Source organism: Grampus griseus (genome assembly GCF_964374135.1).
Source record: "Grampus griseus genome assembly, chromosome: 6".
In the NCBI taxonomy this organism is placed as follows: domain Eukaryota; kingdom Metazoa; phylum Chordata; class Mammalia; order Artiodactyla; family Delphinidae; genus Grampus; species Grampus griseus.
Genome location: NC_139000.1, coordinates 44,738,481 through 44,763,055, shown reverse-complemented (window position 1 = coordinate 44,763,055; position 24,575 = coordinate 44,738,481). Strand labels below are relative to the sequence as shown.

At 39.1% G+C, this 24,575-nt stretch overlaps 1 protein-coding gene across 2 annotated transcripts in view; it reads right to left on the bottom strand.

The window, feature by feature from the left end:
* The window catches only part of TRPM6 (transient receptor potential cation channel subfamily M member 6), a gene marked incomplete at its 5' end in the record, with an annotated part of 138,349 nt that overhangs the window by 93,437 nt on the left and 20,337 nt on the right, over positions 1-24,575 (bottom strand). For both annotated transcript variants that reach the window (XM_082657242.1, XM_082657241.1), the window contains 4 exons: positions 39-163; positions 5,480-5,693; positions 16,136-16,313; positions 23,015-23,053. In XM_082657242.1, coding sequence (XP_082513368.1) covers positions 39-163; positions 5,480-5,693; positions 16,136-16,313; positions 23,015-23,053 — 556 coding nt within the window. The remainder of the gene's footprint in view (positions 1-38; positions 164-5,479; positions 5,694-16,135; positions 16,314-23,014; positions 23,054-24,575) is intronic.

The following is a 24,575-nucleotide window of genomic DNA, read 5'->3' as shown; positions in this document are numbered from 1 at the left end:
GTTTATCTCCTTCTGTTGTGAAAGGATTGTCTACTTACATCTCTTCCAATAAGATCTGTCCGGTTCTCAATGACACCCCAAGGAGGGATTCCAACTGTCCAGATTTTTCTCAAGGACTGGAAGGAATGGGCTTTCAGGGCATCCCCAACATGTTTGGACACACCTATGAACAATCAGTTTAGAGGTCAAACTTTAACTCACAAATCATGCAAAACACTGCGACTGCCGGAAAGAGACAAGTAGACAAGCATATGCAAAAGACTGTTATCAGGGAAAGTTGCTGGCACAGTGGAATTAATATCTGATACTTTGACTTGCTCTACTCCCTCTTGACACCTCCTTCTCCTATCACTAACCTTTCTACCTGAACAGTTCTCCTCTCCCTTTGAGAAATTTCTGCTTACAACCTCAGTTCTGCCCCTATTCTTGCCTGACCAGAACATCCTGTAAACCCACCCCTGACATCATGAATGTTCTAAGTATTTTTTTCTTTAACCTTCTTGACTGTCCCAGTAAAACATCCTGAAGGACCTTGCTTCATTGAGGCAAATTAATTTAACAGCTTTATATTCATAAATATTCCAGAACTAATATATTAGTGTTTGCCTTTCTGGGACTAATAATAATAACAATAATAGCCAACACTTACTGAACTCTTAACTACACACCAGGTGCTTTTTTAAGTTTTACACGCATTTACACTTTAAGTAGGAATTTTTTAAGTCTATTTTATAGGCAAAAATTGAGGCACAAGGAAGTTAAATAATTTGCCCAAGGTTATAGAGCTGGTAGTTTGTACAGTTTGGATTCCAATCCAGGATCTGACTTTTCTTTTCTCAACAGACTTTACTTTTTTAAAAAATTTAATTTTATTATTTTTTATACAGCAGGTTCTTATTAGTTATCTATTTTATACACATCAGTGTATACATGTCAATCCCAATCATCCAGTTCATCCCCCCACCACCACCTCCACCACCACCACCCCCCCGCCGCTTTCCCCCCTTGGTGTCCATAAGTTTGTTCTCTACATCTGTGTCTCTATTTCTGCCCTGCAAACTGGTTCATCTGTACCATTTTTCTAGGTTCCACGTGTATGCGTTAATATATGATATTTGTTTTTCTCTTTCTGACTTACTTCACTCTGTATGACAGTCTCTAGATCCATCCACATCTCTACAAATGGCCCAATTTTGAATGGATAAAGAAGACGTGGCACATATACACAATGGAATATTACTCAGCCATAAAAAGGAACGAAAATAGACTTTACTTTTTTAGAGCAGTTTTAGATTCACAGCAAAATTGAGCCAAAGGTACAGAGATTTCCCATATACCTTCTTCCCTACACACTTACAACCTCCCCACTGTCAACATCCCCTACCAAAGTGGAACATTTGTACAACTGATGAACCTACACTGACACATCATAATCATCCAAAGTCCACAGTTTACATTACATTAGAGTTCACTCTTGGTGTTGTACATTCTATGAGTTTGGACAAATGTATAATAACATGTATGCACCATTAAAGCATCATACAGAAGAGTTTCCCTGCCCTAAAAGTCCTCTGTACTCTGTCTATTCATCCCTCATTCCCCCAATCCTTGATAACCACTGATCTTTTTATTATCTCTATAATTTTGCCTTTTACAGTATGTCATATAGTTGGAATTATGCAATATGTAGCCTTTTGAGATTGACTTAATCTGCCTTTTAGCAGAAATAGAGTCACAGACATAGAGAACAAACTTATGGTTACCAAGCGGGGAGGTGGTGGGTAGGATGAATTGGGAGATTGGGAGATTGGGACTGACATACATACTTTAATACTATGTATTAAATAGATAACTGATGAGAACCTACTGTATAGCACAGGGAATTCTTCTCAATGCTCTGTGGCAACCTAGATGGGAAGGAAAGCTAAAATAGGGTGGATATATAAATATACGTATGACTGATTCACTTTGCTGTACAGCAAGAAACCAACACAACATTGTAAAGTGACTCTACTCCAATAAAAATTAATTTTAAAAAAATTTGCCTTTTAATCACAAACACTACATTACGCCACTTACTCTTTCTATGTACAGTCTGACTCTGTATGTGTCATTAGCACAGGAAGAAAACAACAACAAAGCCCTGCATATTGCATCCATCTAATGCATAGCACCTAAATCACTTCCTTCTCTCTGGAATCCTCCCCTCCAGACATCTTTTGCACTTTTCCCAGTCATTTTCTAAAATTGGGGTTCTGGACCACAGAACACACATCAATACCAATAGAGATTCAGATCCATAGGTTTGGCACGCGTTACCAGCATGTGGTGGTGATCGTTTGTCAGCAGCCCACATGTGATCTTAAGACATATTATCTGCTAAGACTCTCTGTAAAACCAGATCTGACAATATCATTCCCTATTCATTCTTCTGTTCAAAATCCTTTGAGGGCTCTCTGCTACATAGAGAATAAAACCTCAGCCCAAATAACATGGCACCCAATCTGGCTCCAGTCTCCCTTGCTGCCCCTGTCCTCTGCCACACGGCACGTCCAGCTAGCAGCCTTATCACCTCTTTCTACACATGCCTTAGTCTCCAGCTGTGTACCTTGCCCTGAACTGCCACCTCTTCCTAGAATGCTTTTTCCTACCCTTCTCTCAAGGCCAACATTAAGTGCTATATCCTTCACCAAGCTTTCTTCTCAGGTTCCCTCAGTTGGAACTGGAATTTGTTTTCCTCTTCCTCTTCCTTTTACTCCCAAACACTTCCTTTGTATCTCAACTATGACCCATTCAGCATCGATTTTTGGTTAGTTGCTTACTCTCTGTTTGTTACAGTTACCCACCTCATCACTAAACCCGGGATCCATATCTTACTCACCTTTCATCCACAGCATCTATCCAAATGCTTTATACACAATAGATTCTTAAAGGCTTCTGGCATTCAATTTAAATAAATGTAAAAAATTCATGCCAAATAATGTTCAACTACAGCTGAGAAGCATCTCAAGCATAGGTTGAAGCTGGTAAGCAAAGCTTCTCAAATTTAAATGTGCATAAGAATCACCTGGGGAGGTCATCAAAATGCAGATTCTGATCCCACCGGTCTGAGGAGCCCGATATCTGCCTTCCCAACAAGCTCCTAGGTGATGCTGATGTTGCTGGTCCAGGGACCACTTCTTGAGTAGTCAGGACCTAAGGAGCTGAGGCTGAATCAGGTCAGACCCTGATTATTGTTTAAGGAAGCTCCAAGTATACCTCATTTCTCAATTTTTTTGTTCATATGAACTATTTCAATAGTCTTCACACCATTATATTTGTGTTCTTTAACTGGCCCTAATCTAAAATATTTTTTTCTTAAAAAAGCAATAAGTAAAATAAAGCATGTAACACAATTAGTTATTTAAAGAAAAAAACCATGCCCAAGTTCACCTTTTTCTTAACTCTACAAAACTTCCCTATCCACCCTTTTTTTTTTTTACTGGAAATAAAGTAAGTACTACACATTGGACTTAGAACTCTACAACCTTTGCTTTTTTCTAAGAATGTGAAACAGTAATTATCTCAATGAAATGTACCAGAGAAACTACCAGGTTACCCATTAGTGACAAGACGAATCCCTTGGTTTTATTTTTATTTTGTTTTTTCAATCACTTGCTTCCTTCATTCCTTTTTAATCAAAAGAAATTATTCATTACATTAGTACCCGTTGCTCAGCTCTTAGACGTATGTATAGGCCCTAGCCTCTACCTCACAATCAGGTAGACTCATCCTAACCTAACCTGTAAGGCAAAATATAAACGTGCTACAAGTGCTACAGGCAATAAACGCTATAGAAATTAAGAAACAAGAGCGAGTTGAGATAGAGAATGCTTCCTGGGTATGTTGGCATCTAATGTAGATCCTAAAGGTCAAGCAGAACTTAATAGGAAACATTGGCTAGGATATCCCAAATCAAAAGAGGAAGAAGTAAAGGGAAGATGGAAAGCCACAGGTGTGATACTGTGACTTATAATAATATATATTTGGTCTGTTAGTGACACAGAGCTCCTTAAAACCTTGGAATTTCCTAAGTGGTGAGAGTGACAGAGGTGCCTTCTGTTATGTTAATGAGGCAACTTTTGGACATACTGATGGGGGCTGGTTGCCAAGGGAACCAACCAACCACGTGACTAGAGGGTAGGAAATTTCAGTCTCACCCTCAACCATTGGGGAGGGGAGAGGAACTGGAGATTGAGTTCAATTATCAATAGCCAATGACTTAATCAATCGTGCCCATGTAATGAGGCCTCCATAAAAAAAAAAAAAAAAAAAAGAAACAGGGTTCAGAGAGCTTCCAAGTGGGTAAGCACGTGGAAATGGGAGGAGGGCATGAAAGTTCTGTGCCCCTTCCCACATGCCTTGCCCCATGCATCTCTTCAATCTACCTGTTCCTGAGTTACATCCTTTTATGATAAACTGGTAATCTAGTGAGTAAACTGGTTTCCTGCATTCTGTGAGCTGCTCTAGCAAATTCATCAAACCCAAGGAGGGGATGGTGGGAACCTCTGATTTATAGCCAGCCAGTCAGAAGCACGGGTAACACCCTGGACTTGAGACTGACATCTGAAGTGGGGACAGTCTTGTGGGACTGAGCCCTTAACCTGTGGAATCCGTCGCTATTTCCTGGTAGACAGTGATTCAGAATTGAGCTGAACTGTAAGACACTCAGCTGGTGCAGGAGAACTGTGGTGTGTTGGGAAAGAACCCACACATGAGAACTGGTGTCAGAACTGTAACATATTAGTAACAGATTAGTAAGAGAGGAGTTTGTGAAGTCAGTAATCCTCAACCCTGGCTGCACATTAGATACCCTTCAGAAGCTTCACCCTGAAAAACTCTAATTAATCTGGGGTAGAACTTGTGCATCTGTATTTTTGCAAAGCCCCCAGATGATTCTCTAACATGCATACAGTTCATAAACACTGATGCAAAAGAGTAGGGTTAGAGGTTCAGGGGCTACTAAATGAAGTCCTTGAATGTCAGATTTCAAGAAGTATGAAAGAGTCAGTGACAGAAACAAGTGCCAGTTATGTAGTTAATTATCTCCTCATGCCCCATACACTCAATGCAGTTGTTGCACATGTCACTGATTTCCAATTCCTGAGAACCTGACCATGGTGAGTTTAGCTCACGTCTATGCCCACACACTACCTCACCACAGTCCAAAGCTCATGAAAACCTATTTTCTTTGCCAGACGTTTACCCAAAGTTATATTAAAATAGCATAGTTTAACAATGGTAAAAATACATTCCAGGAAAGGTCTAGGATTCTTCTGCGTTTCTTTTCCAGTCACTACACTTCCAGTCTTTCTCACGCTACCACATCTCCTGGGAGCACTGCAGAGCAGAGGTTAGGTGCTATACTGCCTGATTCACAGTTAAAAAGAAGGAATTAAAAAAAAAACAAAAACAGACTGAAACAGGGAATGTGCCTTACCGGTATTAATGCCTTCAGTTATTATCCACGCTCCCGTTGTCTCTGCAGCTTTGACCAAACCTTGGCTGAAGATCTCTTTAAGTTTGGAGGGCATCTTGAAGTTCTGGATGCCCCCGTGGACAGAGATCACCAGCTTTGGCAGTTCCATCTTCCACTCTTTCAACATTAAATGTAATAGATGATCCAACTTTGTGTCATAAGAAGTTCTAATATACTGGAAGATATGCATATACACATATACATAAAATAGTGGAAAATACCTGCCACGTCGCAGTAAGCACACAGCAGGGCAACTGAAATGCCAAAACTTGAAAGAAAATGTCTAGGATCTCTTTAAAAGTTCATCTTCATATAATGGAAATATTTACTTTGAAAAGATCCCACACCCCCTTTAAGTTCCTTCTGAGAATTACAAGTCACCATAGGAAGGCTTCCTGTGGTTTTCAGGGTTAGTCTACCAATGTTCTCTGGAAGGTCTGAGGTAAGGCAGAAATACTTCAAACTGGCAAAAATCACTACGCCAGAAAACCCATTTAAAAAAAGTTTTAGAAATAAGTGAAATGAGGTTTTCTCATAAATGCTATGGCTTTTAATTTACTGGACCATTTCCCATATTTGCATAATTTAAATTAAGATCCAGAAGCATGTTCATTTATTTTAAATTTTACATTCCAACCATTTCCTATATATATCAGCTCTCTAAAAACTTCTTTTCCAAAATAAAAACTTTTCATAAGAGAGTCAGTGTAACCAAAAGAAAAGACGGAAATCAGGCAGCTCCAGAACCATTTTGCATTTTGCCCAAGATTATAGTGTATGGCTGGCTTTCTTTTCCCAGCCAATGCAGCCACATACAGACTGATAAAATCATATTGAGATGAGTGTGAGCCAACCAACAGCAAGAATAAGTCGGATTTATAGGATAAGGACCATAGGAAACCATGAGTTTATAAAACTATAGCAAAAATAACCAAAGGTAGAGATCGCCATAGATATGCAAATAGGAATTATCACATTGTCCTCCAGAAGGTGATAGTGATTTAAAACAATTGTGTTCGTCTTTGAAATTCTTAAAACAGAATCCCTTTATTTCATAATTAAAATATTAGAATTTCTGACATGAGGATGGTGCAGCCATCACAGGATGTAGTAGAAAGAATCTAAGGGTAACTAGGATTCAGTTTACAAGTGAGAAAACTGAGTTGCCACGGCTTTATCACATATTCAAAGAGTAGGAAAAATACAAGTTGACCTTTGTGAAAGGGTTCATGTTGCCCCGAATGATGAATAAGGGCAGAGGAGGTTTAGTTCTCCTTCTCTCTCTCTCAGTTCTTTCTCCCAGGTAGTCCTCCCTTTCAGTTATAAGTCCTTTTAGTCCTAGAAGATACTTCTTGAGATTTCAGGATAACACCTTGATCAACTAAATTATCAGCACTAGACTCTTTTCTTCCAAAGGCCAGCTGAAGACGGTGCTAAGGTTTTATGACTCTCTCTTTCCCCTCCTCCTCCTTTATTATAACTCACCTCCAAACCTCTGTGGAAGGAGGTGGGAGGGATAACAACTAGAAAGGGAAATGCAGCAGAGGGGATGAGTAACCAGCTCTCCCAAGCTCTCCTGCTGTGCATGCTAAACGTGAAGTGCAATTCCAGGCTGAAATAGAAGGGTAGCCTCTTCTGAGAGATCAAATAAAATGCATTCAGGCACAGAGGATGTAACAGGAGCCTAATGCTAAGCATAAAACGTATTAGTGATCAGATCTGTCTAAACATGTTTTCAGTTTTCCTAAATGTACCATATTCCCCCTTGGCCTTCCCACAAGCTATTCCTCACACCTACAGTGGTCTTACCCTTCTGTCTCACCAGACACCAAACACCTCACTCATCTTTCCCATCTCAGCTTAGCCATCCCTACTCTCAGATGGCTTCCTTGACACATGCACACCACCCCAGAAAAACAGGAGGAGTTCCCTTTTTATTCTCTCAAAGAACCCTGTATTCCCCTTTCCCAGCATCCCCACCGTCTGGGGTAATTGTATATTTATTTCCTGTTTCCCTCACTAGACTGTAAGCAATGTTAGTACACAGAACATATTCTCTTTGGGGCATAGCAAAGTATGGGCAACTGATAAAGATCTGTTGAATGGATAAAAAAATGAGTAAATGAGGATGATTATAAACAAACATAAAAGCAAAAGGAAGAAGATGAACAATTAAGGGAAAAATTACATAAAGAGTTCTATGAGAGTCAGCTTCCAAAAAGGATTGGAGGACAGTTTTCTTGCCAACTAAAACAAACAAAAATCAATGCACAGTTAGATGCAAGTGGATTAGTAATCAGAAATGTCGATTACTGTACAATTATATTATGAAACCTTATTATGATTGCACTATTAAGAACAGCTTTTTTCAAATCCTTTTAACTGATGATGCACTGCAGGACACAACTGATTCTGAGCTTTCCTGAGGTAGGCTCCCCCTGTATTTTCCCCAAGGAAAGCTGCCTCTAATAAGGCAGTGTACAGTTAACAAGGTCAATAGAAAACAGCTGAGAGACAGCTGACCTGTCAATACTTACGTGAATCACATGTAAAATTACTGTATTAGGGACAGGAGAAAAACTGGCCTGTAGAGCCCAGCACTATCATTCAGGGGGTACAGAAATTTCCCCATTTTCTTCCTGAGAAAAGGCTCTCACAAGGGCATACTGGGAATTGCTATAGCCGTGGTCAGGTGAAGTCTGTTCTTCGGTAGTAACCTTTGTACATTCCTTAAGAAAAGGGAAGCCGTTTGGCAACTGCCTCATGAGCAATAAGCCATTCTCTTCTGCAGAGGGCATAACCTGGCTGAAAGAAGTCAATCAAAGAGCTGGCCACACCACACCTGGGTAAGGTATCATGCCCCTCAGACATAAAAGAAAAAGAAGAGTCAGGTCATTTTTGTCAACAGGTAAGTAACACGGATCGCCTTTGCAATAAAACCTGGTCATCTGATCATCTACACTTAGAAATACAATTTGGAGATACATTTGGAGGTTACAGCCTCTGTTAAAAATCAGCAAAATAGGAGACCTCCAAGATGGTGGAGATCACCTTCCTCCCCACAAATACATCAAAAACACATCTACATGTGGAACAACTCCTACGGAACACCTACTGAACGCTGGCAGAAGGCCTCAGACTTCCCAAAAGGTAAGAAACTCCCCACATACCTGGGTAGGGCAAAAGAAAAAACAGAGACAAAAGAATTAGGACGGGACCTGCACCTCTGGGAGGGAGCTGAACTTCACTGGCGGAGACGGAGGGTGGCGGTGGGGAAGCTTCCGAGCCATGGAGGAGAGCACAACAGGGGTGCGGAGGGCAAAGCGGAGAGATTCCCGCACAGAGGATCGGTGCCGACCAGCACTCACCAGCCCGAGAGGCTTGTCTGCTCACCCACCGGGGCGGGAGGGGCTGGGAGCTGAGGCTCCGGCTTCGGTCGGAGCGCAGGGAGAGGACTGGGGTTGGCGGCGTGAACACAGCCTGAAGGGGGCTACTGCGCCACGGCTAGCCAGGAGGGAGTCTGGGGAAAAGTCTGGACCTGCCTAAGAGGCAAGAGACCATTATTTCGGGGTGCGCGAGGAGAGGCATTCAGAGCACCACCTAAAGGAGCTCCAGAGACGGGTGCGAGCCACGGCTATCAGCGCGGACCCCAGAGATGGGCATGAAACGCTGAGGCTGCTGCTGCCGACACCAAGAAGCCTGTGAGCAAGCACAGGTCACTATCCACACCCCCCTTCCGGGGAGCCTGTGCAGCCCGCCACTGCCAGGGTCCCGAGATCCAGGGACAACTTCCCTGGGAGAACGCACGGCGCGCCTCAGGCCGGTGCAAAGTCACGCTGACCTCTGCCCCCGCAGGCTCGCCTCGCATTCCGTACCCCTCCCTCCCCAACCCCGGCCTGAGTGAGCCATAGCCCCCGAAGCAGCTGCTCCTTTAACCCCGCACTATCTGAGCGAAGAACAGACGCCCTCCAGCAATCTACACGCAGAGGCGGGGCCAAATCCAAAGCTGAGCCCTGCGAGCTGTGAGAACAAAGAAGAGAAAGGGAAATCCCTCCCAGCAGCCTCAGGAGCAGCGGATTAAATCTCCACAATCAACTTGATGTACCTGCATCTGTGGAATACCTGAATAGACAGCAAATCATCCCAAAATTGAGGAGGTGGACTTTAGGAGCAACTATAGACTTGGGATTTGCTTTCTGCATCTAATTTGTTTTCATGTTTACCTTAGTTTAGTATTTAGAGTTTATTATCAATGGTAGATTTGTTTATTGATTTGGCTGCTTGCTTCCTTTTTCATATATATATATAGATTTTTTTTTACTTTTTCTCTTTCTGTGAGTGTGTATGTGTATGCTTCTTTGTGTCATTTTGTCTGTATAGCTTTGCTTTTACCATTTTTCCTAGGGTTCTGTCTTTCCATTGCTTTTTTTTTAGTACAGTTTTTTTTTCTTTTTTTATTTATTTTTGGCTGCCTTGGGTGTTCGTTGTTGCACGCAGGCTTTCTCTAGTTGCGGCAAATGGGGGCTACTCTTTGTCACGGTGCGTGGACTTCTCATTGCGGTGGCTTCTCTTGTTGTGGAGCACGGGATCTAGGCGCACGGGCTGCAGTAGTTGTGGCATGCGGGCTCAGTAGCTGTGGCTCACGGGCTCTAGAGCGCAGGCTCAATAGTTGTGGTACACGGGCTTAGTTGCTCCGTGGCATGTGGGATCTTCCTGGACCAGGGTTCGAACCCGTGTCCCTTGCATTGGCAGGTGGATTCTTAACCACGGCGCCACCAGGGAAGCCCTTTAGTATAGTTTTTAGTGCTGGTTACCATTGGTGGATTTTTTTTTTGGTATGGTTGCTGTCTTCTTTCTTTCGTTCTTTATTTTTTATTACATTTAACTTTTTTTATTTTAAATATATTTTTTTATTTTAATAACTTTATTCTATTTTTTTTTCTTTATTTCTTTCTTTCTCCCTTTACTTCTGAGTGGTGTGGCTGACAGGGACTTTGGGCGCGGGCCGGGCGTCAGGCCTGGGCCTCTGACGTGGGAGAGCTGAGTTCAGGACATTGGCCCACCAGAGACCTCCAAGCTCCATGTAATATCAAAAGGCGAAAACTATCCCAGAGATCTCCATCTCAACACAAAGACCCAGCTCCACTCAACAACCAGCAAGCTACAGTGTTGGACACCCTATGCGAAAAAACTAACAAGACAGGAACACAACCCCACCCATTAGGAGAGACGCCGCCTAAAATGATACTAAAGTCGCAGACACCCCAAAAGACACCAATGGATGTGGTCTTGCCCACCAGAAAGACAAGACCCAGCCTCATCCACCACAACACAGGTACTAGTCCCCTCCACCAGGAAGCCTACACAACCCACTGACCCAACCTTAGCCACTGGGGGCAGACACCAAAAACAATAGGAACTATGAACCTACAGCCTGTAAAAAGGTGACCCCAAACACAGTAAGGTAAGCAAAATGAGAAGACAGAGAAACACACAGCAGACAAAGAAGCAAGTTAAAAACCCACCAGACCAAACAAATGAAGAGGAAATAGGCAGTATACCTGAAAAATAATTCAGAATAACGATAGTAAAGATGATCCAAAATCTTGGAAATAGAATGGAGAAAATACAAGAAACGTTTAACAAGGACCTAGAAGAACTAGAGAGCAAACAACAAATGACTAACAACACAATAAATGAAATTAAAAATTCTCTAGAAGGAATCAATAGCAAAATAACTGAGGCATAAGAACAGATAAGTGACCTGGAAGATAAAATAGTGGAAATAACTACCACAGAGCAGAATAAACAAAAAAGAATGAAAAGAATTGAGTACAGTCTCAGAGACCTCTGGGACAACATTAAACTCACCAATATTCAGATTATAGGGGTCCCAGAAGAAGAAGAGAAAAAGAAAGGGACTGAGAAAATATTTGAAGAGATTAGTGTTGAAAACTGCCCTAATACAGGAAAAGAAAGAGTCAGTCAAGTCCAGGAAGCACAGAGAGTCCCATACAGGATAAACCCAAGGGGAAACACGCCAAGACACATATTAATCAAACTATCAAAAATTAAATACAAACAAAAACATTAAAAGCAGCAAGGGAAAAACAACAAATAACATAGAAGGGAATCCCCATAAGGTTAACAGCTGATCTTTCAGGAGAAACTCTGCAAGCCAGAAGGGAGTGGCAGGACATATTTAAAGTGATGAAAAGGAAAAGCAAACCTACAACCAAGATTACTCTACCCAGCAAGGATCTCATTCAGATTCGACGGAGAAATTAAAACATTTACAGATAAGCAAGAGCTAAGAGAATTCAGCACCACCAAACTAGCTTTACGACAAATGCTAAAGGAATTTCTCTAGGCAGGAAACACAAGAGAAGGAAAAGACCTACAATAACAAACTCAAAACAATTTAGAAAAGGGTAACAGGAACATACATAGCGATAACTACCTTAAATGTAAATGGATTAAATGCTCCAACCAAAAGACATAGACTGGCTGAATGGATACAAAAACAAGACCAGTATATATACTGTCTACAAGAGACCCACTTCAGACCTAGGGACACATACAGACTGAAAGTGAGGGGATGGAAAAAGATATTCCATGCAAATGGAAATCAAAAGAAAGCTGGAGTAGCAAATTCTCTCATCAGACAAAATAGACTTTAAAATAAAGACTATTACAAGAGACAAAGAAAGACACTACATAATGATCAAGGGATCAATCCAAGAAGAAGATATAACAATTGTAAATATTTATGAACCAAACATAGAAGCACCTCAATACGTAGGCGAATGCTAACAGCCATAAAAGGGGAAATCAACAGTAACACAATCATACTAGGGGACTTTAACACCCCACTTTCACCAGTGGACAGATCATCCAAAATGAAAATAAATAAGGAAACACAAGCTTTAAAAGATACATTAAACAACATGGACTTAATTGATATTTATAGGGAATTCCATCCAAAAACAACAGAATACACTTTCTGCTCAAGTGCTCATGGAACATTCTCCAGGATAGATCATATCTTGGGTCACAAATCAAGCCTTGGTAAATTTAAGAAAATTAAAATCATATAAAGTATCTTTTCCGACCACAACGCTATGAGACTAGATATCAATTACAGGAAAAAAATCTGTAAAAAATACAAATACATGGAGGCTAAACAATACACTAGTAAATAACTAAGAAATCACTGAAGAAATCAAAGAGGAAATCAAAAAATACCTAGAAACAAATGACAATGAAAACATGATGGCCCAAAACCTATGCTATGCAGCAAAAGCAGTTCTAAGAGGGAAGTTTATAGCAATACAATCCTACCTCAAGAAACAAGAAACATCTCAAATAAACAACCTAACCTTAAAGCTAAAGCAATTAGAGAAAGAAGAAAAATAAAAAACCCAAAGTTAGTAGAAGGAAAGGAATCATAAAGATCAGATCAGAAATGAAGGAAAAAGAAATGAAGGAAACAACAGCAAATATCAATAAAACTAAAAGCTGTTTCTTTGAGAAGATAAACAAAATTGATAAACCATTAGCCAGACTCACCAAGAAAAAAAAGGGAGAAGACTCAAATCGACAGAATTAGAAATGAAAAAGGAGAACTAACAACTGACACTGCAGAAATACAAAGGATCATGAGAGATTACTACAAGCAAATATATGCCAATAAAATGGACAGCCTGGAAGAAATGGACAAATTCTTAAAAAAGCACAACTTTCCAAGACTGAACCAGGCAGAAATAGAAAATATAAACAGACCAATCACAAGGACTGAAGTTGAGACTGTGAATAAAAATCTTCCAACAAACAAAAGACCAGGATCAGATGGCTTCACAGGTGAATTCTATGAAACATTTAGAGAAGAGCTAACACCTATCCTTCTCAAACTCTTCCAAAATATACCAGAGGGAGGAACACTCCCAAACTCATTCTACAAGACCACCATCACCCTGATACCAAAACCGACAACAATGTCACAAGGACAGAAAACTACTGGCCAATATTACTGATGAACAAAGGTGCAAAAATCCTCAACAAAATACTAGCAAACAGAATCCAACAGCACATTAAAAGGATCATACACCATGATCAAGAGGGGTTTATCCCAGGAAGGCAAGCATTCTTCAATATACGCAAATCAATCAATGTGATACACCACATTAACAAATTGAAGGAGAAAAAACATATGATCATCTCAATAGATGCAGAAAAAGCTTTCAACAAAATTCAACACACATTTAAAATAAAAACCCTCCAGAAAGTAGGCACAGAGGGAACTTATCTCAACATAACAGAGGCCATATATGACAAACCCATAGCCAACATTGTTCTCAGTCGTTAAAAACTGAAACTATTTCCTCTAACATCAGGAATAAGACAAGGTTGTCCACTCTCACTATTATTCAACATACTGTTGGAAGTTTTAGCCATTGCAATCAGAGAAGAAATAGAAAGAAAAGGAATCCAAATCGGAAAAGAGGAAAAGCTGTCATTGTTCACAGATGACATGATACTATATATACAGAATCCTAAAGAATCTACCAGAAAACCACTAGAGCTAATCAATGAATTTGGTAAAGTAGAAGGATACAAAGAAATCTCTTGCATTCCTATACACTAATGATGAAAAATCTGGAAGAGAAATTAAGGAAACACTCCCATTTACCATTGCAATAAAAAGAATAAAATACCTAGGAATAAACCTACCTAAGGAGACAAAAGACCTGTATGCAGAAAACTATAAGACACTGATGAAAGAAATTAAAGATGATACAAACAGGTGGAGAGATATCCCATGTTCTTGGATTGGAAGAATCAACATTGTGAAAATTGCTATACTACCCAAAGCAATCTACAGATTCATTGCAATCCCTATCAAACTACCAATGGTATTTTTCACAGAACTAGAACAAAAAATTTCACAATTTGTGTGGAAACACAAAAACCCCAAACAGCCAAAGCAATCTTGAGAAAGAAAAACGGAGCTAGAGGAATCAGGCTCCCAGACCTCAGACTATACTACAAAGCTACAGTAATCAAGACAGTATTGTACTGCCACAAAAACAGAACTATAGATCAATGGAATGAGATACAAAGCCCAGAGATAAACCCACACACCTATGGTCACCTTATTTTTGATAAAGGAGGCAAGAATATACAATGGAGAAAAGACAGCCTCTTCAATAAGTGGTGCTGGGAAAACTGGACAGCTACATGTAAAAGAATGAAATTAGAACACTCCCTAACACCATACCCAAAAATAAACTCAAAATGGATTAAACACCTAAATGTAACACGAGACGCTATAACACTCTTAGAGGAAAACATCGGCAGAACACTTAGACATAAATCACAGCAAGATCCTTTTGACTCACCTCCTAGAGAAATCCAAATAAAAACAAAAATAAACACATGGCTCCTAATGAAACTTAAAAGCTTTTGCATAGTAAAGGAAACCATAAACAAGACGAAAAGACAACCCTCAGATGGGAGAAAATATTTGCAAATGAAGCAACTGACAAAGGATTAATCTCCGAAATTTACAAGCAGCTCATGCAGCTCAATATCAAAAAAAAAAAAAAAAACCCAATCCAAAAATAGGTAGAAGACCTAAACAGATATTTCTCCAAAGAAGATATACAGATTGCCAACAAACATATGAAAGGATGCTCAACATCACTAATCGTTAGAGAAATGCAAGTCAAAACTAAAATGAGGTATCACCTCACACCAGTTAGAATGGCCATCATCAAAAAATCTACAAACAATAAATCCTGGGGAGGGTGTGGAGAAAAGCAAACCCTCTTGCACTGTTGATGGGAATGTAAATTGATACAGCCAGTATGGAGAACAGTATGGAGGTTCCTTAAAAAACTAAAAATAGAACTACCATATGACCCAGCAATCCCACTACTGGGCATATACCCTGAGAAAACCATAATTCATAAAGAGTCATGTACCACAATGTTCATTGCAGCTCTATTTACAATAGCCAGGACAGGGAAGCAACCTAAGTGTCCATTGACAGATGAATGGATAAAGAAGATGTGACACATATATACAGTGGAATATTACTCTGCCATAAAAAGAAGCAAAACTGAATTATTTGTAGTGAGGTGGATGGACCTAGAGTCTGTCATACAGAGTGAAGTAAGTCGGAAAGAGAAAAACAAATGCTAACACATATATATGGAATCTAAAAAAATAAAAAAGGTCTGAAGAACCTGTGGGCAGGACAGGAATAAAGACGCGGACATAGAGAATGGACTTGAGGACACAGGGTGGGGAGAGGGTAAGCTGAGACAAAGTGAGAGAGTGGCATGGACATATATACACTACCAAATGTAAAATAGATAGCTATTGGGAAGCAGCTGCATAGCACAGGGGGATCAGCTCGGTGCTTTGTGACCACCTAGAGGGGTGGGATAGGGAGGGTGGGAGGGAGACGTAAAAGGGTGGAGATATGAGGATATATGTATATGTATAGTTGATGTACTTTGTTATAAAGCAGAAACTAACACACCATTATAAAGCAATTATACTCCAATAAAGATATTTAAAAAATCAGCAAAATAATGTAGGTTATTAGCAAACCTTTGAATGGTGGGTGTGCTCTCCATCTTGGAAGTTAATCGTGCCAAAGGTATCTGTAGAGCTTTTCATTGTGTGCTTTTCAACAGACCATTGTTCATTTTCACTATCGTTGGCAGCTGAGATGGTCCAGGCTTCATCTATCCCATAATGGTCTCTAATCAATCGCCCACAGTAACACCTTAAATTTGGGATAAATACCAATTTCAAAATAGAAAACACACAATTTCAGAATAGAAAATAGATGTAATGTTTCTACATGTTCCTAGGGTAATATAAAGATGACATGTATTAACAAGTTTTAAAACTTCACACTGAGATTTATATTTGATTTCCAACACTGGGTTGTTTTCTAAGTTTAAAAACATTCTCACTGCTTCTCTCCCTTGGCTACACATTAGAATCATTTTGGGGATGTTTTAAGAAAACACTACAAATCTCTTACACACCCATGTTCATAGCAGCGTTATTCACAACAGCCAAGTGGTAGCAGCAACCCACGTATTCATCAATAGATGGATGAATGAACAAAATGTAGTACACACATTCAATTTTGCAAGATAAAAAGTTCTGTAGATCCATAACACAACAATGGGAATATACTTAACACTAATGAACTGTACTCTTAAAAATGATTAAAATAGTAAAGAAAACAAAAACAAACATCAAATTGTATATTTTAAATATGTGCAGTCTATGTCAATTATAGCTCAAAAACTATTTTTAAAAAATAATATTGTGAACAGTCATTGACAGGAAGACACTGGAACTCACCAAAAAAGATACCACACATCCAAAGACAAAGGAGAAGCCACAATGAGATGGTAGGAGGGGCGCAGTCACAATCAAATCAAATCCTGTAACTGCTGGGTGGGTGACTCACAAACTGGAGAACACTTATACCACAGAAGTCCACCCACTGGAGTGAAGGTTCTGAGCCCCACGTCAGGCTTCCCAAACTTGGGGTCTGGCAACGTAAGAAGGAATTCCTAGAGAATCAGACTTTGAAGTGTAGTGGTATTTGACTGCAGGACTTCAACAGGACTGGGGGAAACAGAGACTCCACTCTTAGAGGGCACACACAAAGTAGTGTGTGCATCAGGACCTAGGGGAAGGAGCAGTGACCCCATAGGAGACTGAAACAGACCTACCTGCTACTGTTGGAGGGTCTCCTGCAGAGGCAGGGGGTGGCTGTGGCTCACCATGAGGACAAGGACACTGCAAGCAGAAGTTCTGGGAAGTACTCCTTGGCGTGAGCCCTCCCAGAGTCTGCCATTAGCCCCCACAAAGAGCCGGGTAGGCTCCAGTGTTGGGTCACCTCAGGCCTGTTTGATTGCTTACCAACAGGGAGGGAACCCAGCCCCACCCATGATCAGACAAGTGGATTAAAGTTTCACTGAACTCTGCCCACCAGAGCAACAGCGAGCTCTACCCACCACCAGTCCCTCCCATCAGGAAACTTGCACAAGCCTCTTAGATAGCCTCATCCACCAGAGGGCAGACAGAAGAAGCAAGAGGAACTACAATCCTGCAGCCTATGGAACAAAAAACACATTCATATAGAGACAGACAAGATGAAAAGGCAGAAGGCTATGTACCAGATGAAGAAACAAGACAAAACTCCAGAAAAACAACTAAATGAAGTGGAGAGATGCAACCTTCCAGAAAAAGAATTCAGAATAATGATAGTGAACATGATCCAGGACCTCGGAAAAAGAATGGAGGCAAAGATCAAGAAGAAACAAGAAATGTTTTACAAAGACCTAGAAGAATTAAAGAACAAACAAACAGAGATGAACAATAACTGAAATGAAAAATACACTAGAAGGAACCAATAGCAGAATAACTGAGGCAGAAGAACAGATAAGTGACCTGGAAGACAGAATGGTGGAATTCACTGCCATGGAACAGAATAAAGAAAAAAGAATGAAAAGAAATGAAGACAGCCTAAGAGACCTCTGGGACAACATTAAATGCAACAACATTCACATTAGGGGTCCCAGAAGGTGAAGAGAGACAGAAAGGACCTGAGAAAATATTTGAAGAGATTATAGTCGAAAACTTCCCTAACATGGGAAAGGAAATAGCCACCCAAGTACAGGAAGCGCAGAGAGTCCCATACAGGATAAACCCAAGGAAAAACACGCCGAGACACATAGTAATCAAATTGACAAAAATTAAAGACAAAGAAAAATTATTGAAAGCAACAAGGTAAAAACAACAAATAACATACAAGGGAACTCCTACAAGGGTAACAGCTGATTTCTCAGCAGAAACTCTACAAGCCAGAAGGAAGTGGCATGATATATTTAAAGTGATGAAAGGGAAGAACCTACAACCAAGATTACTCTACCCAGCAAGGATCTCATTCAGATTCGACAGAGAAATCAAAAGCTTTACAGACAAGCAAATGCTAAGAGAACTCAGCACCACCAAACCAGCTTTACAACAAATGCTAAAGGAACTTCTCTAAGTGGGAAACACAAGAAAAGAAAAAGACCTACAAGAACAAACCCATGGGCTTCCCTGGTGGCGCAGTGGTTGAGAGTCCGCCTGCCGATGCAGGGGACATGAGTTCGTGCCCTGGTCCAGGAAGATACCACATGCCGTGGAGCGGCTAGGCTCATGAGCCATGGCCACTAAGCCTGCGCGTCTGGAGCCTGTGCTCCGCAACGGGAGAAGCCACAACAGTGAGAGGCCCGTGTACAGCAAAAAAAAAAAACATAACAATTAAGAAAATGGGAATACGAACATACATATTGATAAGTACCTTAAACATGAACGGATTAAAAGCTCCAACCAAAAGATACAGGCTCAGTGAATGGATACAAAAACAAAACCCATGTGTATGCTGTCTATAAGAGACCCACTTCAGACCTAGGGACACATACAGACTGAAAGTGAGGGGATGGAATAAGGCATTCCATGCAAACGGAAATCAAAAGAAAGCTGGAGGAGCAGTACTCATATCATATAAAATAGACTTTAAAATAAAGAATGTTACAAGAGACAAGGAAGGACACTGCATAATGATCAAGGGATTAATCCAGGAAGAAGATATAACAATTATAAGTATATATGTACCCAACATAGGAACACCTCAATACATAAGGCAACGGCTAACAGCGCTAAAAGAGGAAATTGACAGCAACACAATAATAGTGGGGGACTTTAACGCCTCACTTACACCAATGGAAAGATCATCCAAATAGAAAATTAATAAGGAAACACAAGCTTGAAATGACACAATAGACCAGACAGATTTAATTGATATTTATAGGACATTCCATCCAAAAACAGCAGATTACACTTTCTTTTCAAGTGCACATGGAACATTCTCCAGGATAGATCACATCTTGGGTCAAAAATCAAGCTTCAGTAAATTTAAGAAAAGTGAATTCATATCAAGCATCTTTTTTGACCACAATGCTATGAGATTAGAAATCAATTCCAGGGAAAAAAACATAAAAAACACTAGCACATGGAGGCTAAACGTTACTAAATAACCGAGAGATCACTGAAGAAATCAAAAAATACCTAGAGACAAATTACAATGAAAATACGACGATCCAAAACCTATGGGATGCAGCAAAAGCAGTTCTAAGAGGGAAGTTTATAGCTATACAAGCCTACCTCAAGAAACAAGAAAAATCTCAAATAAACAATCTAACCTTACACTGAAAAAACCTAGAGAAAGAGGAACAAACAAAACCCAAAGTTAGTTGAAGGAAAGAAATGATAAAGATCAGAGCAGAAATAAATGAAATAGAAACAAAGAAAACAGTAGCAATGATCAATAAAACTAAAAGCTGGTTCTTTGAGAAGATAAACAAAATGGATAAAACATTAGCCAAACTCATCAAGAAAAAGAGGGAGAGGACTCAAATCAATAAAATTAGAAATGAAAAAGGAAAAGTTACAACAGACACCGCAGTAATACAAAGCATCCTAAGAGAATACCACAAGCAACTCTATGCCAATAAAATGGACAACCTGGAAGAAATGGACAAATTCTTAAAAAAGCACAACTTTCCAAGACTGAACCAGAAAGAAATAGGAAATATGAACAGAACAATCACAAGCACTGAAATTGAAACTGTGATTAAAATCTTCCAACAAACAAAAGTCCAGGACCAGATGGCTTCACAGGAGAATTCTATCAAACATTTAGAGAAGAGCTAACACCCATCCTTCTCAAATTCTTCCAAAAAACTGCAGAGGAAGGAACACTCCCAAACTCATTCTATGAGGCCACCATCACCCTGATACGAAATCCAGAAAAAGATACTACAAAAAAAGAAAATTATAGACCAATATCACTGATGAATATAGATGCAAAAATCCTCAACAAAATACCAGCAAACAGAATCCAACAACACATTAAAAGGATCATACACCATGATCAAGTGGGATTTATCCCAGGGACGCATGGATTCTTCAATATACTCAAATTAATCAACGTGATACACTATTAACAAATTGAAGAATAAAAACCATATGATCATCTCGATAGATGCAGAAAAACCTTTTGACAAAATTCAACACCGATTTATGATAAAAGCTCTCCAGAAAGTGGACATAGAGGGAACCTCCCTCAACATAATAAAGGCCATATATGACGAACCCACAGCAAACATCATCCTCAGTGGTGGAAAACTGAAAACATTTCCTCTAAGATCAGGAACAAGACAAGGATGTCCACTCTCACCACTATTATTCAACATAGTTTTGGAAGTCCTAGCCACGGCAAGCAGAGAGGAAAAAGAAATAAAAGGAATACAAATTGGAAAAGAAGAAGAAAAACTGTCACTGTTTCCAGAGGACATGATACTATACATAGAGAATCCTAAAGATGCCACAAGAAAACTACTAGAGCTAATCAATGAATTTGGTAAAGTTGCAGGATACAAAATTAATGCACAGGAATCTCTTGCATTCCTATACACTAATGATGAAAAATCTGAAAGAGAAATTAAGGACATACTCCCATTTACCACTGCAACAAAAAGAATAAAAAACGTAGGAATAAACCTCCCTAAGGAGACAAAATACCTTTATGCAGAAAACTATCAGACACTGATGAAAGAAATTAAAGATGATACAAACAGATGGAGAGACGTACCATGTTCTTGGATTGGAAGAATCAATACTGTGAAAATGACTATACTACCCAAAGCAATCTACAGATTCAGTGCAATCCTTATCAAATTACCAATGGCATTTTTTACAGAACTAGAACAAAAAATCTTAAAATTTGTATGGAGACACAAAAGACCCCAAATAGCCAATGCAGTCTTGAGGGAAAAAAACAGAGCTGGAGGAATCAGACTCCATGACTTCAGACTATACTGCAAAGCTATAGTAATCAAGACAATATGGTACTAGCACAAAAACAGAAATACAGATCAATGGAATAGCATAGAAAGCCCAGAGATAAACCCATGCACCTATGGTCAACTAATTTATGAGAAAGGAGGCAAGGATATACAATGGAGAAAAGACAGTCTCTTCAATAAGTGGTGCTCGGAAAACTGGACAGCTACATGTAAAAGAATGAAATTAGAACACTCCCTAACACCATATACAAAAACAAATTCAAAATGGATTAGAGATTGAAATGTAAGACTGGACACTATAAAACTCTTAGAAGAAAACATAGGAAGAACACTCTTTGACATAAATCACAGCAAGATTTTTTTGATCCACCTCCTAGATTAATTGAAATAAAAACAAAAATAAACAAATGGGACCTAAAGAAACTTAAAAGCTTTTGCAAAGCAAAGGAAACTACAAACAAGACGAAAAGACAACCCTCAGAATGGGAGAAAATTATTTGCAAATGAATCAATGGACAAAGGATTAACCTCCAAAATATATAAACAGCTCAATATTAAAAAAAAAAACAAACAACCCAATCAAAAAATGGGCAGAAGACCTAAACAGACGTTCCTCCAAAGAAGACATACAGATGGCCAAGAAGCACATGAAAAGCTGCTCAACATCACTAATTATTGGAGAAATGCACATCTAAACTAAATGAGGTATCACCTCACACCAGTTAGAATGGGCATCATCAAAAAATGTACAAATAACAAATGCTGGAGAGGATGTGGAGAGAAGGGAACCCTCTTGCACTGTTGGTGGGAATGTAAATTGATACATCCACTATGGAGAACAGCATGGAGGTTCCTTAAAAAACTAAAAATAGAATTACCATATGACCCAGCAATCCCACTACTGGGCATATACCCAGAGAAAACCATAATTCAAAAAGACACATGCACCCCAATGTTCATTGCAGCTCTTTTTACAATAGCCAGGTCATGGAAGCAACCTAAATGCCAATCGACAGATGAATAGATAAAGATGTGGTACATATATACAATGGAATATTACTCAGCCATAAAAAGGAATGAAATTGGGTCATTTGTAGAGATGTGGATGGATCTAGAGTCTGTCATACAGAGTGAAATAAGTCAGAAAGAGAAAAACAAATATCATATATTAATGCATATATGTGAAACCTAGAAAAATGGTGCAGATGAACTGGTTTGCAGGGCAGAAATAGAGACACAGATGTAGAGAACAAATGTATGGACACCAAGGGGGGAAAGTGTGGGAGTGTGTGGTGGTGGTGGGATGAATTGGGAGATTGGGATTGACATATACATATCACTAATATGTATAAAAGAGATAACTAATAAGAACCTGTTGTATAAGAAATAAATTAAATTTAATTTAAAAAATCTTAATAAGAAGATTAAGAAAAATCCTCATGTGAAATGTAAGATGCACATCAAAAGGAAGGACTGTTAATTAATGCAAAAAAATAGATGCAACTTCAGAGAAATATATAAACATAGAACTGTTTATTTGTCTTACCTGATTAAATTCTGACAAACCTGGCATCCTGCAGTACATCTTAATTAAAGAAATAAAACCACTGTTAGTTTATTAATATATTTGAAAACATATTTAATGCTTATTCAGTAAATATCTGTTAATCTTCCATAATCTGGAAATCAGGGTTTACTGAGTACTCATACATCATCTCCCAAATATTCCCAGATGTCATTTACCATATAGAATTACATTGCAGCAACTATGATCTAATTAACAGAATACTGAGTTTGGAACCAAAATACCTGGATTTAAATCTCAATGATTTAACAATTCCTCTAAGCCCCAGTTTTCACATCTGAAAATAATATCCGAACCATACAGTTATTAAAATGATTAAGAGTGATAATATATGTAAAGTGTCTTATAGTATCTGGTACATTGCAGGATGTATAAAAATGGTGGCTATTGTTATTATACTATGAAGATAACACAGAATTCCTGAGAATTAAGTAAGAAAACATACATATACAATTTTAAAACACTATCAAACTGAGGAACAGTTTGTATGATTATAATAATTATATTTATTAATCTCTTTCTTATGATTCAAAAAAGCCTTCTGGATTTGGGAGTTAGCATTATGATCATCAATGATCATATTTTAAGTGTGAAGAAGTTTTGACTAGAAAAGAAATCTAGGTAAAATAATGGAAGAAAAGGTAGTGTTCATAGAATCAATCATTCTAAATTATTCAGAGTTGAATATTCAGGTCTTTCACTTCTTCCTGTCCCCAGCCATTTAGAAATCTTTTTTCTCAGAAGCTTCACTTCAACAAGTTCCACATGTGAAAGAAAAAGACGTTGTAATCAAGTCTATCAGATTTGTTTCTTATTAGGAGCTACAAAAAGAATCAGTAAAAGACAAACCTTCATCTAAATTTAAAATAGTGAACTACCACTCTTTTGCTGTGTTCCATAAGGAAGAAAACTGCATGAAAGCCACAGTTTTGAGAATCTTACTAGGATCTAAGAAAAAGGCTGGCATGGAAGGAATAGCCATAGTCATCCATCCATTTTTTACAATCACAAAATAAGAGAGACTGCTTTTTTCCCATAAAAAGTAGTATATCTTCCACCATTCATGGAATTATGATCACTGATACTCTTCTTGAGTCTGTGGGCTAATGACCTATAGTTTACCACTTTTCATGAGGTTCAAGGTGACTGTGAAGATGATTTTCCATTTACAGAGCAGTGGAAGCCACCTGAGCTCAATGTGCCTTCTACTGCAGCCACTATCATATTACAAAATCTCATAAAAGATGAAGGGAAAAAACAAGGTTACCCTGCCTTTTTATTCTGTAAACATTTTATAAGCAGGTAAAATGAGGATTTCCAATCACGCGGCTTACAAGCCACAGGTAACTCAAAGAGGGTGGGACTAGTAAATATTTAACAAAGGCAAAGAACACTATTTTAGTCATCATCCCCAAAGAACTAGAATTTCAGTGGCCTCACCTGCTACCTTTCATGAGCATACAGCTGTGATTTCTAAACTTCAAATGAATGTAAGGCCAAACACTCAGCAGAATCTAAAAAT